The sequence below is a fragment of the Petromyzon marinus genome, chromosome 15, assembly GCF_048934315.1.
Source record: "Petromyzon marinus isolate PM22_M1 ecotype Great Lakes invasive population chromosome 15, UKy_Petmar_22M1.pri1.0, whole genome shotgun sequence".
NCBI lineage: Eukaryota > Metazoa > Chordata > Hyperoartia > Petromyzontiformes > Petromyzontidae > Petromyzon > Petromyzon marinus.
The window spans coordinates 11,942,973-11,968,219 of NC_133681.1; the positions used below are offsets into that span (position 1 = coordinate 11,942,973).

Genomic DNA, 25,247 nt, shown 5'->3' on the forward strand with positions numbered 1-25,247 from the left:
GGTGTGTAAACATCACCACTGGGGAGACAAAGGCAGCCGAGCGTGGTGCTAGCTACCCACAGCACTTGCCCCAAAAGTCTGTCAAGGCTACATGGGGGATCTTTGTCTTGTGTCCTTGTCATGTGGGAATCGGTAGTGTAGTGGTTAGTGCACTGCATGATTAATCTTCAGATTATCAGCCAGTGGCGGATATCTGAACCAGTTCTGGGCCTCCCCATTGTCAATTTAGCCTCAAATGAGTATCTGGTGTGTTAAGAATTACCATAAGTGGCCAGCACCGTGCCCAGCATGATTCTTACCTCTACAGGGCGACATCGCGCCGGTCTTCATAGGTGCCCGCTAACGGCGCTCACTGCGCCGGTCTGGAAATGCTACAAGTGGATCTTTGTCTCTTTGTCTTTTTTGCATGCACGTACAATCCAGGACGACGTGTAAACTCGGCCTGATGGGAGACTGCAACCACTTTGAGACTTCCCATCCATCCGCGAGTGTCAGCGACAGCCTGGACATCTGGGAGAAGCGAGCTCACCATACGGTACTCATAATAATATATTTACGTGATCTAAACCAAAAAAAACGTTATTAATGTTAATTATATTGGTCACGAAAGCCTACGTATTAAATTCACACTGTAATCGCCCGCATAGCAGCAGCACCGCCGCTTCTTTGTTCAAACGATCACGGAGAGCATTTCTATTTAAACTATTACTTCTGAACAATTTTTTTTTTAATTTCATCAGGTAAGGTCCACAAAGCTACATAGCTCTTTTTCAGTTGAGCGACCTGGCCACAAATGATAGCTCAATGTGTTGGCTTATGTTGAATTTTTTTAGCAGCTAAATACTATAAACGCATGTTGATTCTAAATATACAGGCGTCAGGGACGGGATGGAACCCACAAAATCCTATATACCACGCGAGGTAGTTAACATCTCGCCACTGAGCATGCAAACCTTTTAGAACACTGAACTAGCGGTGCTTGTAAGCCGTGTACGGTGGCGAGCACCTACAATCTAACAACTCGGAGCCTGGGTTCTTGGATCGCATAGGGAATGAGACTCGACGAGTGTGAGACACCCACCGGAATGAAACCCGGGTTCATGAATGAAGCAGTACAGGTCGTTGCCTTTTCTGGGGAAAACTGCAAAAGTACTGAGGTATGAATTTTATAATTGGACCCTCCCGGTAAAGTTTCAAGCCTCACTTTTTCTTTAATAAGCAAATCAATGCTGCACTATGTTCTGTTGTTACTATTATTACTGTACATTACCAATTGATGGATCCAAGAGCGGAGAAAATTTATTGAATGTGTTATTTGATTAAACGCAGAGTCTTATTTAAATAGCGTTATATTTTGGTACCACCACCACCACTTGGAACGCTTCTAGATTATCCACTGTATATTGTTACGACATTGCATTAATGTATACGAGTTTATCTCAGAAGTTTGTCTTGACACATGGATGTAAATAGTTGTACATGAAGTATAAATTTGGATTGTAATGTCCCCTGAGTTAATTATCAATCCTGTTTGGCCAATGAATGTTGTTATGCCCACGTCATGCTGAAATCAACTCTTTTTCTTAACAGCCGTAACAAGATTGACATGCAATTAATTCTGGGAACATTCCTGCCAAAACCACTGAAGTGCCCTATTTACTTCACAAATAAATAACCAAACTCATTATGAATCTTTAAATTGCCCCTCTGAGACTTATTTTCTTTGACCCGTGGAACAGACCTTCATTGTATCGATCCTGACAAATGAGGACCAGTGTCTCGACAAACTGAACAAAGCCTTTATTGTAATTAAGCATTCAGTCAACACTTATGTGCAAGCAAAACACTTAAATGCTCGTCCATCATCATAATTTAATCTATTCGCAACGCTAATTAGACAAGTGCTGAGATGTTACCAAAATAATGTAAAATTCGTGGCTGTTTTCTTAAAAATCCTGGACTCTCCGAAGATTGTTTTGTTTCTATATTATTTTAGTCCCTTTCCTTGTAACTCACTGTGGACACGAGGGGAGGTCAATAGGTTTTGTGAATGGGTGATTAAATGTACACACAGACTTATTAGTTTTTTTTAATAAACTGTAGCAGCCTATAACATCGAGGCACTTAAGCTATTTTACGTTATGCCCCTGGGTTATGGCTTCAAAATAAGCTTAATGCTAGGTTGGGTGTGACTGTTAACATCACAAAACCCTATTGATTTCCTGTAGCGTGCGTGTACCCTATTATTATTTTACGTGCAAACACGTAATATGTTGGTTGGTACAATGTATAATTATATAATTTTATATAATTCACAGCATACAAACATACTGCATTTATACATTTTTGAAACGTTCAGAATATCTGTAAAGTAAGGAATGGAAAACATTGTTTTAATCAGAAAGCCTTTCCTAAAAGTAACATGTAATGAATAACGTGGTCCAGTCAGCAATTTACACCTAATAATACCCTCATATTGCCCAATGTAACCGATGACCTAAGCTTGCAGTGTTGATGATTAGATTTTTTTTAAATAACCCATTTCACGTATGTGTTGTAAATGTTGATGCTTTTGTTTTTTTCTGCCGCGTTGGGGGAGTACTCACATCCCAATTAAAAATTGAGGTGGCCAGCATCGTAACGCTCTGAACCGTGTTTAATCAAATGGTCTGAATATTATTTTATAGGGCACTTTACCTGTATCAGTCTTGAATGAGTGATGAAAAAGTGAAATTTACGAATAAGGTTAGGTAAAGGTGCAGTTCTTCAATTACTCGCTCATGCCACTGCTGGTCGAGCATCCTCCGCCAGAGGGAGCTCTAGAGAGCCTCTGTAAAGGTTATTTTGGTCTACTCTTCCACGCTGATGATTATTGATGGTAATAGTAATGTTAGTGATACCAATAATAATAATTTAACAACAGCTTGACTGGGTGTTTTTCAGGTCTATAAAGTGGTAGTGTCAAACGAGGGCAAGTCCTGGTTTGTGTTGGGTCGCTATGCCGAGTTTTACAAGCTGTACCAGAGTGTGAGTATCCGTAACCGTCCACACACTCACATGGGCACACATCATACACAGGCTCACGTGGAGCCAAAGCTGGTTAGCAGGAACCTGTTAAAGCTATCGTGGCACCCAAGGAGATGGTGTGTTTAAAAATACACATCATCCACTTCCTTTGCCTTCCCCAGGACTGATTTAAAACATACTAGATGGTTAACTTGATTTGGGCTAAGTCAACCTAGAAGAGGTGCAAGGCAAGTGCACATAATCTTTACCAATGGCGTCATGCTTCACAGAGGAGTTTGCCAAAGGTCACTGCCTGTTAGTGCAATAACATTATGCTAAATACTTTTACATAACTTCCAATGCACGCACATATACCAGCTATTTTCCACTCAGTGGTAGTGACATCACCACAGTGCTTGTGCCAGGCTAGGTGCTCTTTGAAGCCATATGAATGGAGCATCGTACACTCACTGGCAGGAAGTCACAGGCCCCGGTGTTATGGGTTAACTGCTTGAAATGAATAAAAAAAAGCACCACTCATACTAACTGCCATTCTCCATTAAGCGTCGGTGACATTGCTACCTGAAAAAATACTTCTAGGTTTGAATGGGGTCCTAGGTCAACTCCTACCCCCATAGTGAGCCTACTAACTTTCTTATTGAGCTGATTTGGCCAATGCCTTCAAATCACCCCTGCCCAAGTGCTAGGTTCATGACCCGCTCAGGCAATAAATCACCTAATAATATTACTGTCCTAAAGGGCAACTTTGGCCAACATCTAAGAGAGTAGGTTATATACGGCATCTGACTCATCAGCCTTGCCTGCATCCCTCCACAGATGTCCATCTTCTGTGGGACCATAGAGAGCCACCGCCACCATTCTCACCTCCTGGTGATGAAAAAGAAAGCCCACAAAAGCCCCGGGAGTCACAGCCACCCACACACCACTGGCAAGCTCAGAGGCTCCCTTCATTCATTATTTATTCAAATAAGAGCCACTCGCCACTCTTTTTTTCATGTTATCCTGCCCAAAGTTGAGTGACTGGTCAACTCCTCATGGTGACAAGAGCCAAAACCAGTTGGCTGAAACGCCTCTATTCCACAGAGGTCCAGGTGGTACTAGTCCAGGTCCCAACAGAGAAATGGAAGGCTCTCCTCCCCAGTGAACATTAAGACTTTACATGTGGCGAGCTATAGCAATTATCTTTTGTTTCTTGAGGCTCCCCAGAGGGCGTTTTCGTCCTCTGCCCATGCCAAATGGGGTTTGGTCATTAGACGCCATGAATGCCCGCTCCCATGGGGCCTCCCAATTTATTTGAATTACCTGTACATGAGGGGTTTACCAGCCGCTCACTTGGGTTCAGAGCCCACATCTGATACTGTTGTGGATCTGAATATAACGTGAGTGTAACCAGTTGGTTAACATCAGCCTTTCCCCAAATAGCATTTTTGACAGTACACCACAGCGTTACCGTCTGGTGCCATGAGGAGTTGGGGGGTTGTTTTGTCAAACAACAAGGACACATGCACTATTACACACACGCATGCATGTATTAATCTTGGTTGACACATGCAATTTCATAGCTAACAGGTGTGTTGCTATTGAATGTGTGCACAGTTAAAGAACACATTCCCGGAGATGCACCTCAAGTTTCCACCAAGGAGAAATTTTGGCAGTCATTTTGATCCCGGTGAGATTATTTGGCGCACTATTTTTTCGTGCAGACAAAGACACACACGCACACCATATACAGTGAGGGAAAAAAAGTATTTGATCCCCTGCTGATTTTGTACGTTTGCCCATTGACAAAGAAATGATCAGTCTATAATTTTAATGGTAGGTTTATTTAAACAGTGAGAGACAGAATAACAACAAAATCCAGAAAAAACGCATGTCAAAAATGTTATAAATTGATTTACATTTTCATGAGGGAAATATGTATTTGACCCCCTCTCAATCAGAAAGATTTCTGGCTCCCAGGTGTCTTTTATACAGGTAACGAGCTGAGATTAGGAGCACACTTTTAAAGGGAGTGCTCCTAATCTCAGCTTGTTACCTGTATAAAAGACACCTGTCCACAGAAGCAATCAATCAATCATGCAAGATCTCACCTCGTGGAGTTGCAATGATCATGAGAACGGTGAGGAATCAGCCCAGAACTACACGGGAGGATCTTGTCAATGATCTCAAGGCAGCTGGGACCATAGTCACCAAGAAAACAATTGGTAACACAATACGCCGTGAAGAACTGAAATCCTGCAGCGCCCGCAAGGTTCCCCTGCTCAAGAAAGCACATATACATGCCCGTCTGAAGTTTGCCAATGAACATCTGAATGATTCAGAGGACAACTGGGTGAAAGTGTTGTGGTCAGATGAGACCAAAATGGAGCTCTTTGGCATCAACTCATATCGCCGTGTTTGGAGGAGGAGGAATGCTGCCTATGACCCCAAGAACACCATCCCCACCGTCAGACATGGAGGTGGAAACATTATGCTTTGGGGGTGTTTTTCTGCTAAGGGGACAGGAAAACTTCACCGCATCAAAGAGACGATGGACGGGGGCATGTACCGTCAAATCTTGGGTGAGAACCTCCTTCCCTCAGCCAGGGAACTGAAAACGGGTCGTGGATGCGTATTCCAGCATCACATTCACCCAAAACACACGGCCAAGGCAACAAAGGAGTGGCTCAAGAAGAAGCACATTAAGGTCCTGGAGTGGCCTAGCCAGTCTCCAGACCTTAATCCCATAGAAAATCTGTGGAGGGAGCTGAAGGTTCGAGTTGCCAAACGTCAGCCTCGAAACCTCAATGACTTGGAGAAGATCTGCAAAGAGGAGAGGGACAAAATCCCTCCTGAGATGTGTGCAATCCTAGTGGCCAACCACAAGAAACGTTTGACCTCTGTGATTGCCAACAAGGGTTTTGCCACCAAGTACTAAGTCATGTTTTGCAGAGGGGTCAAATACTTATTTCCCTCATTAAAATGCAAATCAATTTATAACATTTTTGACATGCGTTTTTCTGGATTTTGTTGTTATTCTGTCTCTCACTGTTCAAATAAACCTACCATTAAAATTATAGACTGATCATTTCTTTGTCAGTGAGCAAACGTACAAAGTCAGCAGGGGATCAAATACTTTTTTCCCTCACTGTATGTATGAAGGTCATTATGTGCCCTAAGCAGGGATGATATTTTGGGTCTAGTATCACCCACCTTGTTATGAATCCCATCTGCCCATAGGCAACAGGCATTTCTGCTTCCTGGGGTAATTGGACCGCGTTGGACACTGCATTCATTATATATTTATAAACTGTGTGCATCTCACTTAATCTTCCATGGGACAATATTGCTCTGCTCCTCCTTGTGCTTAGTGGGGACAGCTGCAGACACTGCAAATATGGGCCATGGTTGTCCGTCACGTGCAAGGGTAATTTGAAGGTGATGTTTTAAAAACTGAATGCAGTGTAGCAAGAGAGTACAACGAAGAATGATATTCTAACCTGCACAGTGATACCCACAAACAAGTTTTTTTTTTAAAGGTCATGTCAACACATTGTGAATCGTACACCGAACCTGCATTTCACCTGACATAGGGTATTATTCACATTAATATAGTTCTTAACCCAGGGGTCAAGGACCTTGTCATTTATGCATTTACACACAAGCACGACTTGGTAATATTATGTTGTTGAAGCAGGTGCGAGCCAGTTAGGCTGTACCAACTGCAGTAGGGGGTGTACATCATATCGTTCCAGTATGGCTGGGTGGCTCTAAAAGTCAATGATAATGACAATATCGCAATAATGAGTGAAGTTAAAGATGCAGCCCTGGAATTACGTAAACACATTACTGTTGACGCATAGGCCTCCACTAAAGGGAACTCTAGAAAGTCCTTAAAGAATGTGTTTTTCCTACTTTTCCACGTTGGCCAGAGATCTTGGAATAGGTTAGAGGACCCACACTCTACCCCACCACACGCGATCTGCCTTTCAACATACTCTGGTGTATTCATTTATACTGCTTGGTTGACAGTGGCGGGGAAATTTAAGGAACGTGGCCCATTGCTTGAACTTATGCGCCGGGAAACCTCAACCGATGACCTCTGGATACAAGTCCAGTATGCTAATCGTTCCATAAACACAGTATCCCTACAGAGTACTTGGGTTTAAAAAAAAACGAATAGAAGCCTGAGATTAAACCAAGCTCTCGCGTGGAATGAGTTGGCACGTGCAGGTCAATCGCTAATGACCCATATGAAAAACAATGTTTGTCATTAAAAACAATTCTTCACTTAAGTCATATCATTCCAACACCGAAGGATTTATTTGTGAAATTGCTACGCATTTATTCAGCAGAACTGTACAAAGAAAGGCCCTCACTCTTCACAGTTAAAGAAAGTGCAGCCTACATATAGACCATTAAAGGTTTTTAATGTATTTTTAGCTCTGAGTTTCCGCAATAAATCGTGTGGCTCTGCTGTTTAAAGCAATGACCCAGATTTATGTTTTAATCATGGTTGCTGAACAAAGGCCAAAGTGTCTAATCCACCGAGTGGCCAGCTGCAATGAAAGATAAAAATATAAATAAAAACTACTTCACGATATGTTCAGATGCTTCTAGCACAATTTAGATTGAAATAATGTTTTTTTTATGCAAAATTTTGTTTCACAAAAAATGTGACGATTAAATATAAGCTATTTCAAAAAATCTATTTCTGATCTAGAGCATTTGATCATTGAGGGAGATTAATAAAATTACTTAAAAATGTATAAACGTTGAACTTATTTCTTACAGTACGTAGCCAACCGTGATAATCGGGGAGGGGGTAATTGTCATAACCATGTCCAGGAGGACATTGTATGAAGACAAAAATGGATAAAGGAATGCACGAGAGGAATGTGCTTCAAAATAAAACAAGGCATCCGTGTTTAACGACATACACCACCACGCCCGTGCCACCCATCACAGGTCTACTAAAGGAGACGTTGTGCTGCACAAAAAGTCATACAATTGTAGCGTCTCATCCAGTAGTTGCGTCCATTATATATTTAAAAAAAACCGGCATGGCCTTTTTAAGTAATATTTAAAGGTTGATGTTCTCATTCTTTTCAAAAGCAGCTTTACTTTTGCTGTGACACCTGATTTTTTTTCTTCCGATTGGTAGTGTTGGATTGCGTTCAAGCAAATTATTTCATATTGCTGTTAGGCAATAATTCCTAGTGGATACTTAGCCACATTTAGTTCACAACAGCGACTTGCGTGTCACCGTGCAACGATCAAACGTAGACGAATCAAACATCCTGAATAAACCAAAATACCAAGACATCTTGTGCAAGCAAGGGGCTTCATAATTTCGTCTATAATTTAATATGTTTAAGAAGTTTTTTTGAGCCGAATATATAAGATAGAACTACCGCCACCCTTTCTCTGCCATTGCTAAAACATGGCCGTCAAGAATGAACCAACTAAACGTCGATCGTGCACCAAAATGAGAGCAGTTGCCACAGTGCTTGTTGGTATGTATGACAATTCCAAATATGTACCGATATACGGCTACGATTTGTAAGCGCTCTGAACAGTTAATATGGTGTATCTAACTAACTGTGTTCCTCTAATTCTAAGAATGCATCTCTCTCTCTCTCTCCATACTTTTTGCCCATTTGCAGCCTTTCTTAAAATTTTCTTTTTTAATGTCCATGTTTCTAATCCTTACGTCATAGCAGGCAATGTGCATGGATTCATATTTAATTTTTTGTTTGCACTTTGGTATATTGTTTTTAATAATCAAATTCACTTTTCCAAGACCACTGCAACCTCCTGTCGCCCACCTCTTTATTTCATGTTTGCTGTGTTGGGTGGAGGAGGGTTTACGACACACATTTTACTTTCGCGATCTGACCCAAAAAAGATATCTTCTAAATCATGTGGATCTTGGTCACGTTCTATGGCTGCCCTAGCTCTACAGATATCGTCAACTGTTTATACAATTTGCTGTTCATGACATTGCTTTGACTCGCATTAATCACGAGCCCAACTTTTAAGTAATATTTATGAAGCTATTTAATTAATTCCCGTAGTTCATCGCAATTGGTTGTTAAAGTGACCATCTCATCAGCAAATCTTGTTAATATCGTGAATGTTTTCTCCGTTTACGCTTATACCTTTATTTCTCCAATCCATTGTTTTCCCTTGGAAATCATATTCTAACGTTGCTGCAACTAACGTTGTACCTTTTTACTATCTTCTGTGGCTGTGAAAAACTTTGAATGAATCAAATTGGCTTGGGCAGGACGCATTCCTTGAAGGGATGCCGGTTGGTGGTCGAGGCGGACGACAGAGCATGCCCTAGAGTACAACGACCGTGGAGTTGAAGAGACGAGATCAGAAACTAGCTAGATTGTTGCATTTGTGAGATCACGAGGGCTCGCGTCAGCAGTGGATAGGTCACGGCTGATGATTGTGATCATGATGAGGCTCCATGGTAAAACAATTATTATCGCGTAACTCGCACTCAATTTGACAGTAAACAACACACATCATGGTTTTTTTTAATGATTTTAAGCGAATTTAATTCCGACATTAATGAGCATGCGTACGACATTAAAAAAAATCGTGAAAACAAACCGCATCTATTTATGAAAAGTCACATTGGCTAATGTGACTTTTCTAAAATAGAGATCTACAGTAACTGCTCTGTTATCTTAAGAACGTTTTATTTAGTTTAAAACCTCTTTATCAGGATCGTCCTGCTTTGGACATGTTTGGTGTTTTTGTGTATTTTTGCGAGTGAACATTTATTTATAGAAATACAGTACACGGAGAAAACCTGTCATGGGAGAGGGCAAAAACTAAATACATGTATTATGACAAAACAAACCACATTATATATGTGACGTTAATTATGTAGCTAATTCTGCTTTACTTTGAATACATGTGTCTGTAGAACTGCAGTCGTATTATATAATGGATGTATTGACTGTTTCATGTACTTGCGATCTCTGGATGTCAAAACTCTTAAAGCATTAACTCATAAACTAAATTCATAGCAAACACATTTAAAACGTGATTTTTTTTTCACTAGCTTTTATGCCCGTCCAAGGACGGGTGTATATTGCAGTAAATCTGGAATATTAAATAGCAAAATTGTTTAGCTCATAATTATTAATCCCCTCATGGTTATTGTGGAGGGGTGCTGCATGTAGAGTGACGTCACCCCCTCAAGGTTATTGTGGAGGGGTGCGGCATGTAGAGTGACGTCACCCCCCTCAAGGTTATTGTGGAGGGGTGCGGCATGTAGAGTGACGTCACCCCCTCATGATTATTAATGCAGGGGGGGGGAGTTGCCCCATGTAGAGTGACGTCACCCCCTCATGGTTATTGTGGAGGGGTGCGGCATGTAGAGTGACGTCACCCTCATGGTTATTGTGGAGGGGTGCGGCATGTAGAGTGACGTCACCCGCTCATGATTATTAATGCAGGGGGGGGAGTTGCCCCATGTGGAGTGACGTCACCCCTCATGGTTATTGTGGAGGGGTGCGGCATGTGGAGTGACGTCACCCGCTCATGATTATTAATGAGGGGAGGGGTGCGGCATGTGGAGTGCGCGACCTCGTGCGTTCGTGTAAATTTCCACGCGGGCATGAATATTAATGAAGGGGCGGGGCCTCGTTTGCAGTGACGCCACGCACGGATGTAACACTGTGCTGCGTAGATTTATATTTTACCATCACTCTCTGCAAAGAAACGTCGTCATATTTTGAAGCGACTTTGCGTAATTAATTATTGAATTCAGCTCGACCTTCCTCTGCGTTCGTGTAAAAATCCACCCATTCATGAATATTAATGAGGAGGGGGCCCACGTGGAGTGACGTCACGCGGACGGGTGGGCATATGTTGAGTTGTGTCACGCGCAGGACGGACAGACACTGAGATCCTGCATTGCCACCCATAAATAAACGACGTTATGAAGTGTATTCTTGGTTCTTTCGGTAAAGTCACCACGTAGAAGGGAAACAATAAAATAATAAAAATATAAAACAATAAAATTCTCACGACGTTTCGACTGCAACACAAGCAATCATCATCAAGTGTGAAAACCACAACAAGAAAATTAAAAAGTGGTGGTTTTCACACCTGATGATTGCTTGTGTTGCAGTCGAAACGTCATGATAATTTTATTGTATTATTTTATTGTTTCCCTTCTACGTGACTTTACCGAAAGAACCAAGAATATTAATCCCTGCAGTCACGAAAGCTTTAAATAAAAATGTATGAAGTGTAGTTAGTTGATAGTCTCAACCATTGACTTCATCATCGCATGACAAACAAAATACAGTATTCAGGGCATTATACTTAGGTGGCAGTGATGGTGCTCAAAGTCGACCAGTGGAGGATATGTGTGTTATTATGTATTGCGTGTTCTTTTTTTTACTTCAGCTTTTCTTAAACACCGGAAAACTGGTTTAAATGACTTCACGCAAAAAGTGGTGTCAAACCCCGGCATGTGCCAAAAGTAAGTAGCATGCGTGTGTGGTTTAACAGGCAATTTGTATGGTTTTTGTTGTATAATCTCACATCTTGAGTTTACGTCTCATTACTGTACATGCAATTTTATCACAAGATGCATTATATCTGATAGTTGTTTCTCATCGTAGTATCATTACGCGTTTGTAGTTCTTGGACCCAGTGAACACGGTGCAGGAGAGATCAAAAACGAATATTGATTCTGCATCTTATGCCGTGAAGGCGATAGATACCACAATCAGGCTAAAATTGTGTTAGCAGATTTAAAGAAAGAAAAAACGCTTTTAAATGCCTCAGTATTTCATATAAATAAAGAGGTCTGTTTATACAGCACATTATCCGCGCGTTGGGACTTGGGTGACGTTAAAGATTGTTGTGTCAACTGAATGTGACACGCAGCCCAATGAATGTTGGCTAGGGCCACATACCCACACCCGTATCAGCCAAATCCACATGCTTGCATGGCAGAGGCTACTCGGTCCAATAATTATTTAATAAGTCACCGAAGCTATTAAAAATCATTGCTAAACATAAGTTCCGATTATTTCATTGATTGCACAGTGCGGTTTGCTTATTGTGAGTACAGTAGAACATTCACTACAGTATAGACGCAGGTGACATTACGCGTGTGTGTGGGTGGTGGGCGGACTGGTGCTGCAATGGTTAGCACACTAGAATGAACCTTGCGACCTGAATGAAATCCGTAACCGCGGATAACATCAATGGGATACTGATGTCCTGGGTCGCCTCTACGCCAACTCGGCTTGAAACGAGTACCTGGTGTGGTACGTGAACATACGCGCAGTGGAGACAAAGGTGGCCGGGGTGGTTCTGGCCACACCACCCGTTGAAGCGTCGTGTCAGCCTTAATACAGGGTGTTTCAAAAAGATGGACCCAATTTCAAGTAGTCCTAACGGTCTATAAGGCTAAATTGGGCATTTGTATAGTGTGTGGGTGTGTAGTATATATATGTGGGGTTTATTTTACACTGTCTAATAATATAATGTAAAACAAATTGTTTACAGCCCTTTGTCAATCCACTGCTGCATGTCGTTTCGGTTATGGGGGCTTTTTGACCATACTTCACCACGCTGGTCAGTGCGTGTTGATAAAGAGGGGGGGCAGGGTCCAGAACCGGTTCAGAAGTCACTCTCCACTGATGTTAGGTGTGACCAGGCATTTAACTCAGATTTCTGAGTTCATCAGTGCGTGAACCACTGCTCCATTGCTTATTACATAATGTTATGAGATATGTTATATATTTATCATGACGAGCAGGATTGGAAGAGTTTATGTGTGTGTGCTTAAATGTGTCGTGCAGTCCAGACGTACGGAAATTCCTCCAACTTGATAACCCCCGGAACCAGACACAGGGGCCGATGGCTGATGAAGACCACATAAACATGGTATTGATTTATTACGTTACACAATCTAAATACGACACTTATATGCAGTAGGATTACTCTCATCCGCAGCCCTATTACCCTCGACTTCTATTATCTTGACCATCCCTTTTCCCAGAATTCATTTCAGGAAAATATTAACCGCAAATTTTGAATTGAATCAATTCACAAATACATTTGTGGATTATCGGATTCTCAAAGTCTTAACCCCCACGTCACTGCAGATAAGAGGAGTTCTCCTGAAGCAGTGTAAATAAAACTTAGATTTGATGTTTCACACAATGCCGAAACCGGAGGCAAATCCAGTGGTTCTGTCAAATCTTGTACGTTGATAATAATCTAAAATAAGCGGTCTATATTATTATAATATTAAAATCAACTCTATAATTTTACAAAAATTACGGCTTCGAAAGCAGTAAGGCAGCAGAATGTATCAGTGTTCTGTGGCTGGTAGATACAGTATATGAATTGTTGGCGTGCCTATAAAGAAAGCAGACAAAAGGGATTGTTTGGACAAAGAAGCAGAGGCAGATGAAATAACACCTCAACTGCACATAGGACCCGATCACTCAAACCGATCTGGGTTTATTGTGCCATGGGTTTGGACACCAGTACACCCCTTTGCTTGGAACACTTTCCATTACGGTGAAATATTTGATAAGGAGCGATCGTTTTTACCCATATACCTGTGCCAAAGCCCAGGTTGTCCTTGCAACCGGCGCTGTCGATTTCCCACCTATCATTACAATTGCACACGGTGTAACTCACTTAATCAACCCTGACAAGGTGAGACTTATGATGATGATACTGATGATGGGACTAATTTGACACAGATGTGGGTTTGAATGAATTACTTTGTAATCACCACACTAGTGCTCTGTTATTTAAGAACTGTATATCGTTCTTAAAGCTGCATATATATTTATTTTCACAGAATGATGCAGACCACATAAATTTGGGGCCCTCTGCAAATCTACAGTAAGTGCACAAACAGCTGTATTATGCTTGGCTTAGCAAATACTCAGTGACATAATGGCAGCTGGTAGTGAGTGGTTTTAATCCATTAGGCTGAGACACTTTTCTTAGAGTTAAAAGTCAATACCAACCACAAGCCAATATTGTCACGGTCTGTTTCTAAAGTGCTCCATCCGTTGTGAAGTTGTAATTTTATACACTGTGACATCATCTGCAAGAGTAAGCCATTATATACTAACATGTTCCATGCTTTGTAGAACGTATAAATATATATCTCCACCCAGGTTTCAGCAATTTTGCTGGTGACAGAATCATGCAGATGTCTTCCTTGTTTTTCTCACCACAGGGCAAAGCCGTCGGACTTTGATTTTCTAACCGTCCTTGGAAAGGGCAGTTTTGGAAAGGTACATCCCATAATGTAAACGATAATCTGCTTACAATCCATCAGTGTCTTTGGTATTCCATGTATTTATTAATATTGCTCAGTTGTGTATTCAACTTTAATGTTTTCTAACTCAGGTTTAAAGCATTGATGAGCTCTGTCTACAGCAGGTCATGATAACTATTGTAGAGGGCATCCAATGCAAATTGCATTTTGTATAAAGTTGTGCTCCTAGTACGACTTACCCTGTTGAAAACTGGCCAAATTGATCAAAAAAATGCCCAAAACTTGGCGATAAAAAACGAGCGCTAAATGGATAAGGCCCCCCGGGGCAAAGTCCATGACATCATACACCATGCTCATGCCTAACGTCGTCATGACATTGTGCGACTCGGACGGTAACGTTATTATCGCAAATTAAACACCTTCGAGGACAAACGCACGTTGGAAAGCGGTACAGAATCCATTGAAGTGCATCGTTTTCCTGTGTATAACTTTGCACGTGTGCTGCAATTGCGTGTAATTTGATCATCACTCCAGGACACTTGTAAACATTTTTCATTTCTTTGATAGGTATTTTTTTGTATCTAAATAGATGTATACATGTACAATTGTGGTGTGTGTGTGCATTTGAAATAGTGCCCACCAACAGGACACAGGGCAGTCAAATCATATGAGATGCCACGGGTTGTAGCTTATTGTGCTGCTGCTGATGAAAAACTTGCACGCACACACACAGTCCCCCTGCTTAACCTCCTTCCGTTCCTCTCTTAAAAGCTGAGCTCTTCTCTTTTGACCATTCCCTTCCTCTTCCCTCCCCTCGCCCCTCCACTCCTTCCCGTACCTCCCCCACCCCTTCGTGATCCCAAAGTACCCTCTATCGCGGTCACTCATTACTCAATCTTTGCATGCCCCTGTCATCTTAAGCATTCTTCTGTTACCGTTTATTTTTTAAACGATGTCAAGCACCTTGAGTTTAGGCGCTCTATAAATGTAAAGTAAAATGGGAAATATGGGCTGCATACTGAAATAATGACGCACACACACACCCATACATACCAACACATCAAGTTTCAAGTTTGTGTAACCAGGTGAGAACTAAAGAGACCAGGAGACCATTTGCAAGAGTGAACTGGGTCACCAAAATTATGAAAGCAAACAACGAAATAGATTAATACATTGCAATGTATGTCATTCACAGGTTCTGCTTGCAAAGCACAAGAGTGATGGGATATTCTATGCTGTAAAAGTGATGAAAAAGTCAATAATACTGCAAAAGAAGGAGGTAATACTCTCAATTATTTTGATGAGCTCTCACACACATGCTCAAAACTAAGTGCAAATCCAATTGCATCATACAAAGCAAAATGTTCTATTTAATATTTTTTTTAAATCCACAATTCCGGCTCTTTTGTGCTGGCGGCCATCGTAAGGTTTGTATCCGAACAGGCACAACAATAGTGATGTCATCATGCAGAGTACGCTGGGATTCCTGTTTGGTTTTCAATTGAAGACGTATTTTTACGTGTGGAAATATAAATGTGGAACACTGAAATTGCATTGCTCACACCACTGCTGCCGGAAGAGTGTCCACTCGAGGGAGGTGTAGGAAATTAGCCATTCTAATTACTGCACCGGGAAAGACACCGGGCGACCTCTGGATTGCACATCCAGTTTGTGACAATTTCATGATGGCTGCATACCATTTGCGTAAGTATAAGTAAATTGACCTTCTTTAAACGTGTGCGCGCATGATAGCGAGGAGCATTAGTGTCGCGGTAAGCACGCTGCGTTACGAATTTGGTGACCCGAGTTCGATTCCCGCTCGCGGCCAACACCAGTGACAAATATCTGAACCGGTCCTGGGCCTCCCCTAGGGCTGCTCAGCCTCAAATGAGTACCTAGTGCGTTGTGTAAATGTTGGTTGTGGTGCTGGCCACCCACCCCATCATGTGCCGTGCCGGTCTTCATAGACACTCGCTAACAGCACTTGCACCAACAGTCTGTTAATGCTATATGGGGGAGCTTTTCATGATTGTGTCCTGCTGCTATACTGCTGCTACTAGGAGAAGCACATCATGGCAGAGAGAAATGTCCTGGTGAAGAACGTGCGTCATCCTTTCCTGGTGGGCCTGCACTACTCGTTCCAGTCGGCAGACAAATTGTACTTTGTCATGGATTATGTCAACGGTGGTGAGGTGGGTACGAGGCATGTAGCGGTCCATCAAATCTTCAATTAAAATCAATTCTAAAACTCCTGATTATCTAACCAATATAGTACGTATATGAATCTATGGCAGTATTTGATTTACGCGGATTATATACAACTGTCATGTTTATCGGACAGGTGGCTCAGTTCACATCGAGTGAGTGGCTCGCAATTGGAAGGTTGAGAGTTCATATCATCGCTTGATTCAGCCCATCGTCCCTCCAGGGTTGATAAAATAAACACCACTTTGTAAGGCATGAGCAGTGGCCGTCCAATGGATGGACTCGGCCATGCCATATCATATGGAATTTCCACCACTGTCTAAGAGCTGTGTACAGCATATTAACACTTTCTCAATGCTCATTTAAGCAGGAAATCACTTTGCCATTTTCTTTGTAATGATTAGACTGATGGAACTAATTAAACAGAAGAATCAGGATATACATGTTAATCATGATCCAGAATCGAATCACAATTCATGTGCAGTTTCAGCCTTTCAATTGCACTGCCATGTCTCTGTTTTCACTTTACAAAATCATTACTGCAGTATATATGTATACGCTGCACAATGAACCCAGTTTGGTTCCTGGCTATGGTGAGTGATACCTGAACTGGACATCAGTCTCCCCTCTACCAATCCACACTGACCAGCGTGGTAAAGTATGGTCAAACAACCCTCATGACTGACATGGTGAAGGGAGACATTCATCCAACACTGGATTAACAAAGGATTGTGTTTTTTTATTGTTGATCAGTATACCTCATATACTGAACTTGAAATAAAATGTCAGAAAAAGTGACACAGGCTTTTGTTCATGTGTATGTGTATGCAGTTAATTTGCTTTACCAGCCTGTGACTTAATTCAGTGATGCAGTGGTTTGTGCACCACACTGCATTACCAGCATCCCATGTTTAACTTATGGTAAAATATAATGCTGGTGGTAGTGGCTGGCTTAACATTGGTGTGGGCCTCTTAAATATCAATTGCCACTGAAATTAATACCTGCAATGGCATGTAAACTCGACCAGTGTGGAGACAAAAGCAACTGGGTGTCTTTCTTTTTCAGACGCAATTGATGCTCACTAACAGCCTGGGGTCTGTCGAGGCTGAACAGATGATCTTTCACCTTGTGTGTGTGTTTGTGCTGGCAGCTGTTTTTCCACTTGCAGAGACAGGGAAGTTTCCCAGAATCTCGTGCGCAGTTTTACGCAGCCGAGATTGGCAGCGCAATTGGGTATCTCCACTCCTTGAACATTGTGTACAGGTAACCACGTAACACACCTTCACCCAGTCCATAACCACATCAACCCCTGTTATCGTCATCATAACGTCATTATCACCACCATCGTTATCAGTTTGAGGTGACTGTGTGGGTCATGGAGCCCGACGCTGTTCCTCCATCAAACAACCAAAGTTTGTTGCTGCTGGGAAACTGGTTTTGATTACTTGAGACATCAAAAATCAAGTCATCTCGTGGAACCAGCTTCTTATGTGCAGGGCATAGGTGCACCTCTGCAATTTCTTTCCTACGTCACTGCTGGTGGAGGGTACTTTGGTCTACTCTTCCACGCTGACCGGGCATGTTGCAGGAGATGGGGATACCCACACATTGCTCGCAACATGCGGCCTACCAACCGATTAACTTGTGGTGAACCAATTTATTCTGCTGGGTGGACAGAGCTCCGAGGGGGGGAGTTTAAGAAACTTGAACGATTGTTTCATATGCTATGCCTTTACACCGAATACACCCACCGACCACTGGAATGTAAAGTTTAGTGCGCTTACCATGACACAAAGCATCTCAGCTTTCTCGTACAGAAATACCTCGATATGCGTACATTCGATAAATGAAGTTTCGGTGAAACAAACTTTTAATCAATTACGATTATTTTACACATAAAACGGAAACTAAAGTTAAATAATAAATTACACTGACATGGATAAAACATACATTTATAGATCGACAATACAAAATAAGAATTAAATTATAATAAGATGGATTGAGTACACTGTTTATTTTATGTAATTTTTCTTTCATTTTAATACTGTATCGTATAGAATATATTACTCTCAATATAAATAGTCTGTGTTTACAATATGAATGCTAAGTTATGAAGTATTTATTGTATGAAATGCTAAGTTATGAAGTATTTATAGTATGAAATGCTAAGTTATGAAGGCTGGGAACGCATCCTTCATAGTACTAATGTTATAAGTTACTCAAAATACGACGTTTGAATTCACGAATGAAGCTCCAGGAACACATCCACTTCTCATACCGAGGTATTACTGTATCATTCCAAAATTCCAGAAATACCAATCAACAAAGCCCGTCATAGCCACAAGGTGGCACTGCCTGTGGTCTGTGAGGATTAAACAGTCTTCTTTGGTTCTTTCGGTAAAGTCACGTAGAATGAGAATAAAATAATAAATTAATAAAATAAAATAACACAATAAAATTCTCACGACGTTTCGGCCACAATACAAGTGGCCTTCTTCAGGTGAAAGAAACAGACCTGTCGGGATGACAGAGCTTCAATGAACGTTGTTAAGATTCGTAGCGTCTTTTAAGCTGGTTTAGAGAAGTGGGGCACCTTGACAAAGGGGTTTACATATCAAACAGGAGAATTTAAAGATTGAACAGTGCTTTGCTCTTTGTCTTTTTACAAAACACACGTTAGAGCCACACGAATCATTCATCGCTGGGATGTATTTAACCGAGTACACAAATTAAATAAATCTATTTGCAATTTTTTTTTCATAAGTATATACATCATTTCTTTAATTTATTTGGCGACCAAGCCATCGATTAATATTAATTGTTCATGTTTTTTGTTTGCTGTGGTTGCACCCGATTCAAGAGCCGAATGGCTCACAGGGCTATACCAAATAAATGGAACTATGAAAAAATGGAACTATGAGGCTGTCATACTCGCTGCAAAGCGCAATCACCTGTTCTGTCTCTGGCATTTGCTTGGGGCTTCAACCCAGGACCTGGGCCCCCTCACCTGCCTCCTGGTGCTTGTAAAGAACAGGGTCAAACAGCCCCCTTAAACGTTTACTGCCACGAGTGCTAATCTCGCCAATCGCGTAACCCCCCGGCTCCCTGGGACAGGTTTTTATGCTGATAGGTAAGATCACATACATCGCCTCTGCCAGTTCTTTTTTTTCACATGGAATGCTGTCCAAACCTGTCCGGATTGGAGGCAGTCCAGGAACAAGTAACAGACATCGTCGTGGGTTTCATGGTTTTTTGTGCTAAAATTTTCTCCCCGCATGCTTGCATGTGGCACGTAGTCACACGGGGGGGGGGGGGGGCTCGTTTTACACCAAGCGTGACTTTCAGAGTTGAATGCAGTGCAAGTTCTGTGCCGCATTCAAACTCCAAAAGCAACGCTTTAGCGAGCAATGAGCCCACGTGATCAGGGGCTCACATAACCACGATGCTCCATTTTTGACAAATTATAATGATTTAGGGACACTGCGTTGGCAGTGTGTTGCACAAGTACAAATACCAACAACAAAAACACATTTGTCAAAAACGCTGCCTTAAAAGGAAAACTTACATAACATAGGCACCGGGCCATCGTCACTGCATTTGTGAATCAAAATGCCGTTTAACTTGTTTATGTAATCAGGTGAGAGTCTATGGAGCGCCACTATTTGAAAAAAACGTGATATTGGGTGACGATAATTATTTTGAATCATAATTTAGTATAAATTGCAATGGGTGTAACAAGCCATCGATTAATATGGATCCTTAAACTCGTAATATGTGCTGCGACACACGTGCGTGGGAAGTGACGTTTCTCTATTCGTATATATAGTGGCCGCCACTTTCATAATGTCAAAAACATTGTTGCTTTGATCACAATCCTGAATTGTGACAGTTTGTGAAATCGCTGGGCGAATGTTCATCATTATTACTCTTGCACGGCCACTGTCATCATTCACAAACATTTTCTCGTAACTGGCCTGTGCAACAACAATTAAAAAAAAAAGTAGCTTGAATTTTCCCCGCAGTAATTATGCGGTTAGCATGTGTGTTGTCGATAATGACAGTGTTTAAGTACTATCAGCCCGCAGCGGCAGGTGATTTAATAATTTTGGACGTGTCTTCGTGATTACAACAACGTTTTCAGTTACTGCAAGAAGTAGGTGTGCTGTTTGGTGTAATTGTGGTGATTCAGGATCGCGCTTCGATCCAAGAATATTATTTTTGCCAATTGTGGTACGTTCAGTGCCTGTAGCGGCTACAGAGTTTACATTAACCAATTAGAAACAACATATATATGTTTTAAATACAAGTTTAGAGCCATTTGTCAATCCACTGTTGGATGAGGGCCTCTTCATACCCTGACATTTGGGTTTTGACCGCCAGAGTGGGTTGGTGAAGGGGGGGATGCTCAAAATCAGTTCAGATATCACTTGCCACTGATGTTAGCCGTGGCAAAGAATCAAAGTCAGGTAATGAGGTTCAACTCTGAATGTCTAATTATCAGCCATGATCCATCTACTGCTAGAAGAAGCTTCCACCATCTCTCATGGTCTTGCGATTGCCATGCAACAAGTCCATCTAGTTCCTGCATATACGATTTGATTCATCACTCCGTTTCTGCAGTAGACTTCCTTTTGGGCTTGTTCCCTCCTTTAGCTGCCATTCTGACATCTACGAACCAAAAACGATCAACTCTTCCCTGCACAATGCAATACGTAGATATATATGGAGAGTGAAAAAACTGATGTGAATCGATGCATAGCTACTTGCCTTATCATGAGTAGCTTAATTTGAAGCTTTCGTGACCGTAGGAATCCATACTCTTTGGTTCTTTCGGTAAAGTCACGTAGGTATAAAATAAAATGTATTTACATTTTATTAGCTTAGTTTGATGCCATATATATTTTGCTGGGTTCCCTGGACAGCATGTGATGGACACTGTAGCGTGAGGGAAGTCATGTCCGTATGTTTAGGTTGTTAGTCTTTTTTTTTTACAATAAATTACAATTGTCTGATTTTGTTTTGTAAGGGACTTGAAGCCAGAAAATATCCTCTTGGACTACCAGGTAAATGGCACTCTCTGCACCATACGTAGCCAACCGTGCTGTGATGTTGAATTTTTTTGCACCATACGTAGCTCACCGCGCTAATGGGAGGTGCTATTATTTATATTATCACCATTTTGCCACATTGCATTTGCGTAAACAAGTGAACGACAGTAAATGAATTACATACATGCTTTGTATGACTGTGTGTAACCCCTATGCCCGCCGAAATTCTAACTGCATCCTGCACTTTGTCAGCTGTGCGATAATGCACCGCTCGTGACAATGCGTTTACATTTCGTTATCCCTTCTTCCGCTATCTTGAGATATTCATCTTCCCATAATGTCCGGGGTTTGTTTTTGTTTTACCTCAGAGGTGGGTGACCCTGTTGTGTATTACACTTATCATTAATTCGTCAATCAATTCAAATAGATTGTTCACGCAAGCTATATGCATTGAATGTTGGGTGTAAAAATTCATTTTTATATTGATTCGTGCAGCTTAGCTATTGGAGGGAAAAAGGCTCTACAAACAAGACGCAATGTAAACAAAATAATAAAAACTTGACAAAATATATTGTTCATTCGAATCATAACTTTGAATAAATTAAATTAAAATCTTATAAAATGATGCATATAAGAGTATCACATTATAATTGTGACATATTTTCCATGCAGTTTATTTATTGTATAATCATAAGTGTTCTGTCTCATGGGGCCTTTTTGCCAGTATCAAAGTATGAAAAATCATTATTCTTTGGGTCTTTCGGTAAAGCCACGTAGATAGAAAAAATAAGAATAGGTTTTACCCTTTCTGGCAATAAAACAGGTGTTAAGATGTTCAAATATCAAATATAAACCTTTTGCAAGGAATTAAGTCTGCAATTACCACACGTACTTGTAGTGAACATGCAAACAAACATGCTCCGATAATATATGCATTGTCTTTGAAACGTATTGTTTGAAAGGGTAAAACCTGTTATTATTTTTCATTAAAGTGTTCTATTGCACGTTGCTACTTTAATGGATTTAATGCTGTATAGTGCGTTTTTTTTCTTCTAAATTTATTTAAGTTTTCTGCTATGGGCATGATCTCAGGAGATGGCCCCACTCCATTTGGAAATTTCACTGACCTTGTGTGTCAGGGAACGGTCCAAGGAAAAAAGGATTTTCGCAGACTTCCCAAAAATAACCTTAATTTGGCCTTTTAGTCTTTACACAGTAGGGGGCACACTTCCCCATGTCTTCTGTCACATGAAAGCGCTGGAATTTAGCCAAATCAAGTGGAAAAACCCGAACTCAATTTGGTGGGGTTTTTCCTGTGCATCCACTGTGACTGGGCCGTGAGACACTCGACCCGCGACGGTTGGGGACGCGGTTTTAATCATGGGCAGCTTCCCAGATTCAAAACCCGAATCTCAGTCGTGCCAGCTCAGCGCTCTGGACTCTCTGAGCCACCCGGCTAACTCGACAATTTCAACTCATTTGGTTTCTCACAAGAATGTAAGCCAGGCATGGTGGTGCACACCTGTAATTTAGCACTTTTAAGAGGCGAGCATTGGTAGCTAACACATGTTTGTGAAACTACTAATCCCATTGACTGGGCTTAGTTGGCCAGAAGATGGCAGTACTGCACGTAGATTGAACCCATATGTTGTGGACCTTCGAGTGTTATTCCCGCAGATGTTTATCATTTGTTATCCTTTCGTATATTCTCCAGACATTCCAGTGTTCTCCCATTAGCCAAACACTATTTGGCCAATCGTTCCCGATGTAGGAACCACCTGAAAAATTGTCCTAAGACTCAGTGATGCATTTCTGGATAAGTGAAGGTGGGGTCATTATTATACTTTTTAATCGGTCTGAGGGATACCTCTCTAGACCAAAATGCTCCAGCAGTGAGGCGTGTTCAGTAATGATGTAAATGGCAATGCGTAATGGAATATTTCACCGTGTGATGTCGGTTTTATTGTTGTCACGCAGGGCCACATCGTGCTCACCGACTTTGGGCTGTGCAAGGAAGGCATCGACCCTCACAGCACCACCTGCACCTTCTGTGGGACCCCTGAGGTGTGGTGTCGAGCGTTTTGTTGGGGCATCTTTGTTAGATTTTTTTTTACAAGATGAATGTGTCCGTTCTGATTTTTTGTGTGGGCGTGATTCACCCATCCTGTGTTTTACAGGACTCGTTTTGCCCATTTTATACCTCAAACCCATTCTTGCAGTCCTGCATTTCACAGGAGTGTGCCCTTCCGCCCGTCGTGTTTTTATAAGTGCTGCTATTTAATGTAATGCATGGCCTTATCATTAGCAAGTCAAGTAAAACGTTTGCATAAACTGTACCTGCAGCATAAAGACAAAGATCTCGTTGTTATTTTTATAGACTTGTGAAGAGGAAGTGCTGTTACTGAGCACCTATTTTACATATATGGAAAATTCATTAAAAAAATAAAAAAAACGTACTGCCCTTGTCAATCCACTGGGGGATGAAGGCCTCCATATTCCCTTTCGTTTATGGTTATGGGTATTTGTTTGACTATGTTTGATAGTGTGCGTTGCTGAAGAGGGTGGGTACCCAGCTTCTGGCATCACTCACCACTGATGCCTGCTGTGGCCAGGAATCGAACTCAGGTTGTTGGCTTTCATAGCACCGTGCGCCAACCCGTGCGTCAATGCCAAAGTAAATTCACGGCCATGGCTAGCATCAGTCGTGGGCGGGACCGAAACTGGGACTGTGCCTCCCATTCACCAATTCTCATGAACCAGAGCGGTGAAATACGGTGAAGCAACTGCCATGACTGGCAAGGCCTTCACCCACCAGTCTGTTGACAAAGGGGTGCAAATAGTAATTCAGTCACTACTCCTCGCGTCGGACTTTGCACGTGTTTCGCATTTTGTGCACCAGTATTTGGCACCCGAGGTTCTGAAGAAGCACCCGTACGACCGGACGGTGGACTGGTGGTGTCTGGGCTGCGTGCTCTACGAGATGCTCTATGGGCTGGTGAGGGTCTCTCGCAGACGACACGCGCACGAGACCACCACCACTACTACACCTCCGATTGGCACAGTTGGATACGTACGGTGTGAAAGAAGTTAAACATACACACATACCACCACCGCTACCACCACCACCACCATGCTACTTTCCGGACTCAGCATATTACACTCCAGCTTGCGCGCTCATGCACCCAGCATGGGAACAACTGTCGAGTTCAGCAATACTGACACAGGAATCATAACCGTGATAGCAAAGGTGGAAAAGAGCTATATAGCTCAGTGGGCCTTACCTGGTAAAATACAAAAATTGTTCATTATGCGAGTGACAATTGCAGTAATCATACCGCTCGCGCTGTGCGTACGTCATGCAACAGGGCCTTGCCTCTGTCGACTTCAAGGTGACGTCGATGGGTCGTGGTGTGTTTCCGTGCGTGCGTGCGTGCCGCAGCCTCCGTTCTACAGCAAGAACCTGAAGCAGATGTACGAATCGATCCTGCACCAGCCGCTGCAGCTGAGGCCCTGCACCACAAACGCGGCGATCTCCGTGCTGGAGGGGCTCCTGCACAAGGACCCACACCAGCGGCTGGGGGCCACCAGCGACATCGTACGGACGCTGTGCCACTGCAATAGGCCTTTTCACGTCAATCGCTGCGGCGTGTTCCACCAAATGGACCTCAGTTCATCCCATGGCAACCTCACGGACACA

At 42.1% G+C, this 25,247-nt stretch overlaps 1 protein-coding gene across 3 annotated transcripts in view; it reads left to right on the forward strand.

Moving 5' to 3' along the window:
* Window positions 1-25,247, forward strand: part of LOC116942664 (serine/threonine-protein kinase Sgk2-like) — a 38,585-nt gene that overhangs the window by 7,744 nt on the left and 5,594 nt on the right. The window contains exons 2-15 of one of the 3 annotated variants that reach the window (XM_032954852.2): window positions 424-535; window positions 2,944-3,027; window positions 4,624-4,696; window positions 11,443-11,518; window positions 12,852-12,936; window positions 13,868-13,911; window positions 14,255-14,312; window positions 15,492-15,575; window positions 16,357-16,488; window positions 17,653-17,765; window positions 21,529-21,565; window positions 23,528-23,614; window positions 24,450-24,545; window positions 24,990-25,145. In XM_032954852.2, coding sequence (XP_032810743.1) covers window positions 446-535; window positions 2,944-3,027; window positions 4,624-4,696; window positions 11,443-11,518; window positions 12,852-12,936; window positions 13,868-13,911; window positions 14,255-14,312; window positions 15,492-15,575; window positions 16,357-16,488; window positions 17,653-17,765; window positions 21,529-21,565; window positions 23,528-23,614; window positions 24,450-24,545; window positions 24,990-25,145 — 1,215 coding nt within the window. In that variant the 5' untranslated portion in view covers window positions 424-445. Of the gene's footprint in view, window positions 1-422; window positions 536-2,943; window positions 3,028-4,623; window positions 4,697-5,881; window positions 8,523-11,442; window positions 11,519-12,851; window positions 12,937-13,867; window positions 13,912-14,254; window positions 14,313-15,491; window positions 15,576-16,356; window positions 16,489-17,652; window positions 17,766-21,528; window positions 21,566-23,527; window positions 23,615-24,449; window positions 24,546-24,989; window positions 25,146-25,247 lie in introns of those variants that run through there. The other 2 variants (XM_032954854.2, XM_032954853.2) reach the window with 2 other exon arrangements.